Below are 11,844 nucleotides of genomic sequence, written 5' to 3' on the forward strand. Positions count from 1 at the left end.
CTTGCTTTTCAGTCGTTATTCAACTCTGATGTTTTACAAATCAACAACCAAACCGACTTTTTTGTGTGTGAAACTATCTAATAAACATCAACTGTCCACAGATCTGCTTCTAAAAGCTACAAAACAAGCAGGATAAACTGTGTCATTGCACCAGTTTCTCAGTTTCTGTTTCACTGCACCATAAAACCGTCAACCCAGAAAAAGTAGCTCTTTTTTCCCTGAGTTTTGCCTCAGGCGCTGAAATTTCTGAGCTGTAGATTATCACAGTGAAATGCGACATTATTCCAGGCCTCACGTCTTAATTCCTCAATAACTGGTACGAAGAAATACGGAAAAGGTTCCCAGCGTCTCTCTGCGTTTATCTGATGTGCAGTTAACACGAAAACCGTCAGCTCATGGTTTCTGTTTCACCTCGAAACGAAAAAGAAGGGAAGCTACAGAAGCTTTCAGAGGGACTAATGCCTCCTGAGAGGGTTATTAACAGGGAGTTTATAATGTGTTTGCAGCACAGTGTGGCTGATATCCTCGACATGCTGTTCACGTCCTGGGATGGAGCTGCATCTGTTTGGCCTTTTGGGTCACATTAATCACTCGGCGATTCTCCGTCCCGGCTACTGTGGGAAACGGTAGAGTTACCCAGAATGCACCTGCAGCTTCAGCGAAGACGTGTGGGAAATCGGCTGATGTTTGGGTTTTGATTACAGTCGTAAAATTAGGGATGAACGCTGAGCAGCAGAGACGGATTACAGGCTGCAGCGGTGGAGTCAAAAGGTGTCAGTTTGTCTCTTCTGGATGCGTGTTCATTAATTCGTACTCCGGTGGGGAAAGTTTCGGGGTTGCAGCTGGACACATCTGTTTCCAGGTGAGCTGTGGAGCCTCGTTCAGCTCCACTGGGATTTGGAAGAAGATGGTAAAAGCTTTGCTCTTCATCTGAATCCTCTTGTTGAAAATGATGCAGCAGAAGAAGTGAGGAAACAGAATGTTAACTGGTCGCATAGTTTGCAAGTTTTACCCGTCGTACTATGAATATTTTCAGAGTTGAAGCACATAGAGGTGGAGGTTTACTTTATTTCTGAGCCTCTTAGCTTCATCAGTGCACCAGATAGACTCATGAAGTTTTCAGTTCTGTTCAAACCTGCAACCAAATCAAGTTTACATCCGTCCAGGAGTCACTATTTGAAGGTTAAATCTGCTTTTCTGTTCATTTTTATCAAGTTTGAGCACCAATATTATGGGATGTACCGTAGTTTCAGCAGCAAAACTGCAGCAGTTTAACGTCTATGACACAGAGTTATAGCAACAATCATCAGTACCCTGGATGTGTTTCTGTTTTCTGATCATTCACCAGAGAAAACTGTAAAAGTGCATTCTGGGTAAACAAGTCTCATTTTCAACCACATTTGATACCAGGATCATCTACTGGCTGTGATTCCTTCTGGATCTAAATATGATGATGATTTATTTGATTATAAAGGAGCCATGTTGAAACTTTTTTCAGATTTGCTTCATTTTATCTGGAATCTGGCTTTTTTTTAAAAGTCTAAATGTTAACTAGTGAAGATAAAAAGGCAGTAAAATATCCTTTTGTTGTTTGGAACAGCTACCAGGGTAATTAATTGAACTTGTTTGAATCCTTATTTATGTCTGTGTTCCTCTTTCACCACTTTTCATGCCAGAGTCCATCAGTGTGGAGGTCTGAAGTCGGGCTGCAACTGGTTTATTTAAACAAAAAAGTGGCTTCATTAAGCTGTTGTGTGATTTATAACAGCCTGATGACAAGATACTGAGACACTATAATCCTTCAGATGGGAGTATGAAGCTGCTCTTCTTGGAAACAAATGAGTTCCAGCCTTCGATCGTGCGCTCAGTTGACTCATGAGTATAAACTCAGAGGATCGGCGGTTGCATAACATCAGAAACCAGCTTTTCTCACATGATCCCTTTCCGGGTGCAGACAGCCGCGGCCTCGCCCACATCTGAGGGTCCGGAGCACCTGCTGCTGCCTCTGAGGGGAAGCCCTTCCTCCCCAGACCGAACTGGGACTGCAGCATCAGCGTGGTTCCCAGAGGCAGGAAGCGGCAGCAGCTGTCCGTCTGACCTCTGGCTGTCTGCGGGGGAACCCCGGAAAGTGGGTGAAGGCCTGAGCTTCACTCAGCCGCTCGCAGGTCTGTGAAATGGCCATAAGTGGTCATCGCAGGCTGCACGACGCGGCAAACTCACACGGTTCTCTTTTTCTGCAAGGAAAGGCTCTCTGGTGGAGCATCATTTAGTCTAATCTAAGGGTGCTTTGAGCTGTTTTGGACTTTATTTAAAAGACACAGTTCGTTGACCTGCAGGCTCCACATGTGCAAAGAGAGAAACGCTGAAAGGTTTAGAAAAGAAACGCAGTTGGAAACATCTCAGCTACAGGCAGGATGGTGTTGACTGGAGCAGGTTCTTTGGCAGCAGTGTCTTGCAGAAAACAGAACTAATATGTTCGACCATTTAAATCAGCACCACAGAGTCAGATCTGAATGAATCCAAAAGGAAAACATCAGACGTCTTTACTAGTGTTGCACCATAGAAGAAGTCTTCCAAAGGCTTATTCAGGTTTTTGTTTTATATTTTCTGTGCAGATGAACGTTATTGTAGAGTCATTCTAGAGCTTGTTTTATCACCTGCAGTAAATATTGCAGGTAAGCCAAATATCATGATGTCGTTTTAATCTCCAGTAGGGTTCAGGTCTGATCTGGACTCAGCTGGTGTCTTCAACGAAGATAAAAGCTTGATGAAACATTTACAATTTAGTATTATTATCATCCTTTGCACATCTCAGATAATGAAGTTTTTAGAACAATTTCTGCTCGACCGTCTCTGGTTCAGTTTTTATAGCATAAAATAGAGATTTTTATTAAGATTTTGTAAAGTTTTAACTTCATGTATCAAATAATTTGTGATTTTTTTTTTCTAAATTGTGCATCAATTCAGCTTTTAAGCTCCAGAATTGTTCGACTGAGCTCAGATTATCCAGCAGTATTTTTCAAACCTGCTCAATCAGTCTTCAAAGTTCAACAAAAATACATTTCTTTCCTTTTTATGATCAAGTATTTTTATATTATAAAGTATTCTGTGTGTTTTGTTTTGCATTAATGTGAACTTCAGCTACATGTGGTTCAGAAAGTATCCCTATAGCTGACTTCTGCATCATCAGTGTTTTTGTTAAAATGTGCTCAAAGATGGAACTTTTCATGACGGCTTCAACTTTTTAAAAAATATATATTTCAATTCACCCATAGTTAGAGAAGATTTGATCTACTTGTCAAATGTTGTAGATTCTGAATCAATGACATGAGGAGAAGAAACGGAGTCATTTTCAGACTTTTAGCCTAAAAAGATCCTCAGATATTGTCAGAAAAAACGTGCTGTAAGTGGGTCGATAGACTTTTTTTTTTTTTCTTGGAAAATGTTTAATGTATTAAGTTAAGACTTCACAGAAAACATTGCAATATTTCTAATATTTTTATTCTAAAAGTAGAATTAAAACTCAATAGAAACAACACTTTTATTACTTTTATAATACCTCATGTACACTGCTCTTGTTTTTTTTTTTTGTCTTCTAACACGTACTGTTCATTTGACCTATAACTTTTGCTTTTTAATAATATTTTATGATTTTTGTTCCCATAGTGGAATAAAAAGTTGGTCGATGGGCAATTTTTTAAAGAAATGCTATCTTGGAAAGTGTTTCATATATCAGGCTAACGTTTCACAGATTACATTTTAATATTTCTGATATTTTTTATTCTAAAAGTAGAAATAAAACGTTTTTTTTTTTTCAATTTTATTACTTTTATAATACCTTTTATACACTAAACTTGTTTTTTTGGTGTCTTCTAACATGTCCTGTTTATTTGACCTTTAACATTTGCTTTTAATCTTTAATCCTTTGATTTTTTTCCTACTTGTCAGAGTCTGAACCAAAACACACACCAAGTTAAATTCCTCGTATGTGAAAACCTACTTGGCAGCAAAACTGATTCTGATGCTCTGCACTGATAGAAAACTCCTCTTGGACCTGCTCGACTTGCTGATTTTAGCGTTTTTGTCTTTTAATTTTCTATAACACGAGGTGGTTCGCAGACTAAATTATTCATGCATTAATTAACGAGATACAAACATGATTCTTCCCCAAATTGGCTCGACATCAAAGCGTCGGAGGAGGGAAAGAAGAGGCATCATCCATCTCTGTTATCTCCCCCACAGAGGCTGGAACTCACAACGCAGCAGCTCAATTATCCTGTAAATCGCTCCGACTGAGGAAACCATCTGAGCCCCTCCAATAAATGTGAGCGGCTCCTGCAGAAAAACAAGACGTGAGATGAGGCTCGATCTCTGCACCTGTTGGACGTGAGCGAAATCAGGATGAACTGAAAATTAAAGCATCACGGGGGTGCGATGGAAAGAAAACTAGACGTTCACTGATGATAACAGAAATGTTATCAGCACCCAACACGCATCAGGAATCAAAGAGTCGCTCTGAGACGCTCTGCTTGTTGCTGAGCGTCAGTGTTGATAACCTCAAGTCTGCTGCTGCTGCTGAGCAAAGACTGAACAGGCAGCACCTCAGAGGGCCGAGGCGCAGAAACAAAACTCAAGGTTTAAACTGTTAAAGCTGAGAATCAGAGGTGAAGCTGCATCATGTGTAGGCTGGAAGTCAGTGTTTCAGGTTTATAATCAATAATATCAATGATAAACTGTCAGTTTTTGTAACTGTTGTGTTTGTGGTACCTGTTTGCAAATGCACTCTGCACTTTTTAGACTGTTGCTGTGTTCCAGTTATTATATTTATATAACCAAATATCAAGTCTCAGCCTTTTTGTTTAGTTTGGTCATGACCAGATAAATAAAGAACATCAGATGTATCATAGACGATTCTGTTTATTAAGTACAGGCTGGTCAAAAAAAAAAAAAAGTAAATCAGCAAGTAAATTATTTTCTAATCTAGTTATTATCTGTAATTTTATATATATAACAAAACAGGAACATTCTGAAAATTAACAGTAAATTTAAGTTAAAAACTGAAAAACTGTAATAAAAAAAACATTTTTGTGTCCAGACACAAACGCACACTGGAAAAAGAAAGAAAGACAGAATCTGTTTTTTGTTGTTGTTGTTGTTTGTTTGTTTGTTTGTTTGTTTGTTTTTAATAAATGGTGAAACTCTGAAACTCTCTGCTGGAAGAAAATATGTTTAAAAAGATGGAATACTGGAAAATTAAAAACTGGAAAACCGGTGAAAATAGCAGCAAAAATCACGATATTTTATTTGTTTTAAATCTAGTAAACAGTGATTTTACAGTCACATGTTGTTAAAAATAAATAAGAATGACTGTTTGTAAAAATATTCCGTTTTGATGTGGATGTAATTTTTTTTCAGATTTTTTTTTTCTGTTATTTTAGTATGTACATCGTATTTCTTCTCCTCCTTATTGATCATCAGCTGCTGATTATCGGCTTCGTCCACGTCGTCGCGCGCTCCGCTCCACAGCTGGGCTCGTGCACAGTGGGGCGGCGCGCAAATAAAGGCTCGCGCTGCTGCTCGTTAACGTTTTCAGTTCATCCAGAAGAAGAAGAAGAAGAAGAAGAAGAAGAAGAAGAAGAAGAAGAAGAAGAAGAAGAAGAAGACAACAACAGGAGGAGCTCAGCAGCATGCAGAGTCTCCTGAGGCTCCTATTGGTTCTTCTGACGCAGCTCATACCTGCGCAGGTAAATAAAACCACCTTCTGCTCTTCTTCTACCTTTGCCTCCTCCTTCAGGTAGGACATTTCAGTCATTGTTTACTATATTTAAAGTGACAGTTAATCCTAGACGTCACTTATCTTGCTCTATTTCGCATTTCATCCACGTTAAGGACAGACTTGAGGTTTCTTTGGTCGCTCTGTGGAGCTTTAGTGACTCCAGTGTGGCTCCAGTGTGGCTCCAGTCAGCCCTGACGGTCACACAGCTGTTCAGCTCCAACATCTGCATGCAGAGGTTCAGTTTCCACGTTCGTGTTGACCCTAACAGCCAGCCTCAGCCAGCTGCTGCTCCACATTCACACTGACATGTCCAGCCCAGACAGAGAAGCAGTGACAGTCTGAGGTGAGGGTTGCTTCAGCCACAGATGTGGTAATAAAGCCTTAATCATACATGTCTGTGGGTCCAACAGCAACCTGAGGCAAAGTGTCAGCCACAGTGACAAAAAGGTTTTTCTAGTTCTAGCATTTTACTAGTTTTTAACTTTAATTTTAAAACACAGTTTGCTGTTGCTTTACCAATGTTTCCTGTTTTGTGAAATTACAGGAATTACAGGTAAAATCACAGAAACATAAATTAAACTAGATATTAATGGTAATAAAACAGACCAGAACTGTAAAAAATAAAATAAAATTAGAATAAAAATGTATGATTTTATAAATCTGAATTTGTTCTTTTACTGTATTAAAATCAGCAAAATATATCTAACTGTTTTAAAGATATCTGCCAATAGTAAAGTAAAATTGAGTGTATTAAGAATAGAAAAATGGCAGTAGCATCTAGTAATATCAAGTTAAATCACAGAAAAGAGCAGCTAATTAGTGACACGTTGACTCTAAAAGAAACAGACCAAAACTGTACATGATGTCCATATTAAAAATCTTTTATTTAATTTTATAAATAGTAATTTGTTCTTTTACAGTGTTTGACCATAAATACTTTTTAGACAGTTATTTTCCTGGTTTTGATGAATTTCAAATAATATTTTGTAAAATCACACAAAAAAGTAATAATTTACCTGGGGACTGTAAAAATACAACAACAAAAAACTGGTCCAAAATTGTGGGCATGTAAGAAATATTTGTAACACATTTTTAAAAAAAGAGATATTTGCAGTTGTTTTTGCTATTTTTACAGGTTTCAGACATTCTTTTCTTGCCCCCCTCCTTTCCAGATTTTCACAGCTTTACTTACAGATTTATATATATTAACTGTGCAACTTCTTATGTTCTGACAATAAAACAAGCTAAAAATTTATGTAGCCTAAATCAAAAGGTTTCCGTTAAATCCAAAATTTTGTGAAACCTGTTTCGTAGTTCCGTTTTGTTTTGCAGATGTTTGAAGCGACACAGTTAAAGATCATTTATAGAAATACTTGTACTGGAGGACAGTAACTAAGTACATTTACTCAACTTATTTGAATTTTGTGTTACTTCACTTTTATATTTTTTCCTTTTATTCTACTTCCTGCTGCGTCTCCTCTACATTCACTCAGAGATGTTGGACTTTCTGTGTTTATCTGACAGCGTTTAAAGACTTGACACAGTGGATGACTTAAAGAACAATAATAATACGTCCACGGTGGTTTGAGGGTCACAGTAAACTCTCTTATCTCTTTGCTGTCGCTGTCTAATGCAGAAGTTCCCAAACTTTTCAGGCTTTATCCCCCAAAATAACCAGAGACTTGCGGCTCCCGCAGTCCCCAGAGAAGGTGGAGGCATTCAGACACTATACGCAGCCGCACACATACGTTAACCGACCTAAAGCAAGACAAAAGAACAGCTTAGTGTCATTTTATAGTAATTTAATGTGGACTAGTAGCAGAATCATGTGATCCACAGTCAACAGGAAGCGTGTAGGAGCAGCAGACAGTTTACTATGAATAAAATATGAACATTTTATTTGATTTCCTGGGGTCATCTCAGGTGGTTTTAGGTCCCATTTTGGTTACTACTGTTCTAATAAATGCCACAAAAACTGAATTTAAAAACCTAAGATGATCACACACTTATTCTGTTTAGCTTTCAGAATGTGGGTTTGCAAATCTTTAGACTATTTAAAGACAAATGACCAGAACCGATATTGAATTTCACCAGAATTCTTTCTAATTTGCCGAGATATGAGGTAACGTTTTGTGCAAATTTTTATTTTTTATTTTTTTGCCTCTTAAGTACAAACATGTGTGATATTTAGACACCATCACAGCAAGACAGAACAAGTTGTATTTCATCTTTTGTGTCTTTTAAACTGTAAAAATCATTTATCTTGGAAGCTTTAAGTGACAAAATTAAAGACAGAAAAGAGAAAAAAATCTAAATTTGTTCTATGTTTAACACGTTTCAGCGTTTTTAAAGTTACTGTTTTCTATGTGCCACATTTAAGGAGAAATTGTACATTTACATGAATAATTTAAACATGAAAGTAAAGACCTGACAGTGTTATATATTATAGATGTAGATTGTTCTGTGTGGCTCATGCATGTTTGTTTGTAGCTGCTTTCTTTGTCAGCAAACATTAAAAATAAATTTTAAAAAATCCCAGAATTCTACAGACTACGGCTGTTGTTCAGGCTTTGAAGCAGAAAAAGTTCCCATCAGTGGAAATCAGGAGGGAGGCGAGGAGTCAGAAACAGAGAGCTGATGTTCAACAGGAGGACGGAGCCAAGATCAACTCAGCTCGGCTCCGTTTGTTGCTCAGGAATGGGGAACATTGCGAGTTTGGATGCCGAGTCGAGGCTGAGAACTTGACAAACTTCACGCTGTTTCGTGAGACTTTCGAGCGCGGCCTCTTTGTCTTAACTGTGTTTATTGTGTGCGAAGCTCCCAGGAGTGAAGGCTGCGGCTATTCTTCGCTGTTATTCTTTGGATGCTTTGAGGGGTTTTTGCTTCTTGTGATAACAAACCTTCTCGTGTTGCACGCAATTGAGAAATCAAAAGTGCTTTTGTTGTCAGCTGGCTCATGTCACTGCTGGCTGCACTGAGACCTGGAAGCTGCATCGTTGTTTTTACTGGGATTAAAGGGAGCGCACTGGTTTGTGTCGGCCGCTAGAGGGCGCCCTGCAACCGCAAACCTTTTCCATCGTGACTGATTCTCACCTGTGGAGGTAGAAGTGCTCAGATCCTTTGATTAAGCAAAAGTACCAACAAGTAGGAATACTCCATTACAAGTAAAAGTTCTGCAGCAAAAATCCAACTTGAATAAAAGTATCTCATTATCAGCAGCATAATGTAGTTAAAGTACTGCAGCAAAAGTCCTGGTTTAGTCCCTCTGACTGATATATTATTATTTATGACATAATTTTATTGTTAATAGTGAAGGTTACTGTTGGAGCTGCTTTATATCCAGTTTTATATGCTGGAACAAGATAAATCTGAGACTCCAAACATGATTAATGGGCGAGGATAGAAGAAAAAAACGACATTTTAATGCTTTAATCTTTCATTTTTGCTGTAATATTGGGTCATTTGAACAATTATAGAGAAGAAACGGGTGTTTAAAGGAGGAAAAAACACTATTTTTGTGAAACAGAAAGAAGGAAAGCAAAGAAATGTTTCCTAATCTGTGATTTTTGCTGAAATATTTGATCAATTTAATATTTATTGAAATAAAACAATTTGGTGGATACAACTAAAATATGAGCCTGACTGCAAAAAAGTCAAAAAAGTTAGAAATCGCTGGTTTAATCTTTAACTATATGTTCTATTATCCACTAAATCAAATATTTGGGGTCCAAAATGACGACGATCAGAGTAACAGGATGATATCGCTGATGAAAAACTCAAGTAATTAATGATATAGGTTCTCTAAGTGTTATTCAAGCTGCACATCTACTTCCCAGCTACAGTTTTTTGGTTCTGAAAAGGTTCTGAAAATGTTCTAGTAATGTTTTTAGTGGGAAATTTGATTTTAGTTGCCAGAATGTTCTTCTTAAAGTCAAAATAAAGTTCTCTGAAGATGCTCTTCAAAGCGTAATTGTTTGTTTTCCACTGCGTTTAGTATTCAGCGTTATTATAAAAGTGCAGACAGGTTTATTAAAAGTACAGGGATATGATTTTTTCTGCACCTTTATTCACTTAATTTTAAATAATTTCTTGTCTATTTTATTGCATACTTTATCTTTACATGCTTCTATGTTTCTCATCTTTTTAGCTGTTTTAATCAGTCTGTTTTAAATCTGTGTGCACTCTATTCAACTTGTCTGTGCTGTTTTCAGTTCATTTTTCATATTTATTTATTAAAAATGTGTCTGTAAAGCACTTTGAATGGCCTCTGTGGATGATAAGGTACCACAGAAATAGAAACCTTCTCATTTGAAAATAGTGCAATCATGAGATAAACATCTAAAGAAGCTCTTATAAACAATTAAAGCTGTAAAGAAATATAAAGTGGATACTAAAGTAAAGTGCCAGCAAGACTGTCTGCATCACTGCTGTTGACTCTGTGTGAACCTCATCTCTTATTTGTACGTTTATTTTGCAGATGCTGCACCTTCCACATGAGGGTAACTCCACAGGTAACACAGGTAAGGATGAAGCTCTTCTTCCTGAGTTTTCCACCTGTTGCCGGCGCCGTAAAGACAAACTTTGTCTCGCAGTGATGGAGTTCCAGGAGGTTCTGGAGAGGAGCAGGTGTCGGCCGATGGAGCAGCTGGTGGACGTGGAGCGAGACTTCCCCGAGGAGGTGGAGTTCATGTACAGACCCGCCTGCGTGCCGCTGTGGAGATGCTCCGGCTGCTGCGGCGACGAGAACCTGGAGTGCCATCCGACGCTTGAACGCAACGTCACCCTGCAGGTGAGGCCGGATCTCAGGTTAGAGATGATGGAACAGCGAGGGAGGGGAAATATGGAGCTGTTTTATGAATAATCTACTGTCATTTTACAGATTTTCTCTGTTTTATCAAATTACACATAATAACTACTAAAATCACAAAAAAATATATTTATTTACATATTTTTTTTGCAACTCTGACCATAAAATTACACTATTTTTTACTGCATTTAAGTGAGCAAACAATGATTATTTAACAGATATTCGCCTTTATCTGATGGGGGGGAAAAAAAGATGTTTATGTAGGAATAAAAAAGTTGTTTGTTTTTTTTACTGTCATTTTACCAATTTTCCTGGTATTGTTGTAAATTATAGATAATAGTAAAATCTCAGAAAAAAAAAGATATAGATTTACATATTAACTGTAAAAATCAGGTCAAAACTGTAAAAAAGAAAAGTAAAAAATATCTGCTTTAAAAATGCGTTTTGTTATTGGTAATTTGTTCTTTTACAGTGTGACCAAAGAAAATGACACTATTTTTACTTTATTTAAATTGACAAAAAAAATAAAAAAGATTTTACAGATATTTGATGTTTTCATGTTAGGGATTGAAAAAATGGTAAATTATTTTTTAAACAGTTATTTTACACACTTCCCTGTTTTATTAAATTACAAAAATATATATCTAGTATAAAAATCTCAAAAAGAAAGCATTCATTTACATGTTAACTGTACAAAATAGGTCAAAACTGTAAATAATATCCACAGCAAAAATCTGCATTTTTAAAAGTGCTAGTTCATTCTTATACAACATGTGACCATAGAACTACACTTGTTTTTTATTTTATTTTATTAAATCAGTTAAAATGTTTTTTTCTGACACTCTTGCTTCCAGATTATTAACAGTAGTTTTTAACACTTTAACAAGAAATTGAGGTTAATTAAATGAATGGGTGCAAAAAAAAAAAAAACTAATCTAATTTATTATTACAGATAAACCTTTCAAGTTGCAAACATTGTTTTCTGCCTGACTGATTCAGATCTTCTTGAAAAGTTATGTTGAAATAATAATAATGCTGTCAATTACCCCTGACTTAATGAGTGTAATAAAAAACTGAAATTGCTGCGTTAATCTTTTTAAAACAGCATTCAAGTTGCGGCAAATTAATTAAATTGGCTCGATAGTTTAATTTGCCTCCACCAGGTGTTAATTCTTCAAAAACTTGTTTAAGCTCCTGATTTGTTGAGTGATTGAAACAGGACAGACTAGTTTGTTTATGCACCATCATTTCATTAGAACTT

General features: G+C 36.9%; 1 protein-coding gene across 1 annotated transcript in view; it reads left to right on the forward strand.

Moving 5' to 3' along the window:
• The first annotated feature begins 5,624 nt into the window (after positions 1–5,624).
• The window catches only part of LOC103359902 (vascular endothelial growth factor A-like), a 17,075-nt gene continuing 10,855 nt past the window's right edge, over positions 5,625–11,844 (forward strand). The window contains exons 1-3 of the mRNA XM_008285465.1: positions 5,625–5,744; positions 10,254–10,296; positions 10,369–10,565. Of these exons, the coding sequence (XP_008283687.1) occupies positions 5,688–5,744; positions 10,254–10,296; positions 10,369–10,565 (297 nt within the window). The 5' untranslated portion in view covers positions 5,625–5,687. The remainder of the gene's footprint in view (positions 5,745–10,253; positions 10,297–10,368; positions 10,566–11,844) is intronic.

Source organism: Stegastes partitus, unplaced genomic scaffold (genome assembly GCF_000690725.1).
Source record: "Stegastes partitus isolate 25-593 unplaced genomic scaffold, Stegastes_partitus-1.0.2 Scaffold403, whole genome shotgun sequence".
NCBI lineage: Eukaryota > Metazoa > Chordata > Actinopteri > Pomacentridae > Stegastes > Stegastes partitus.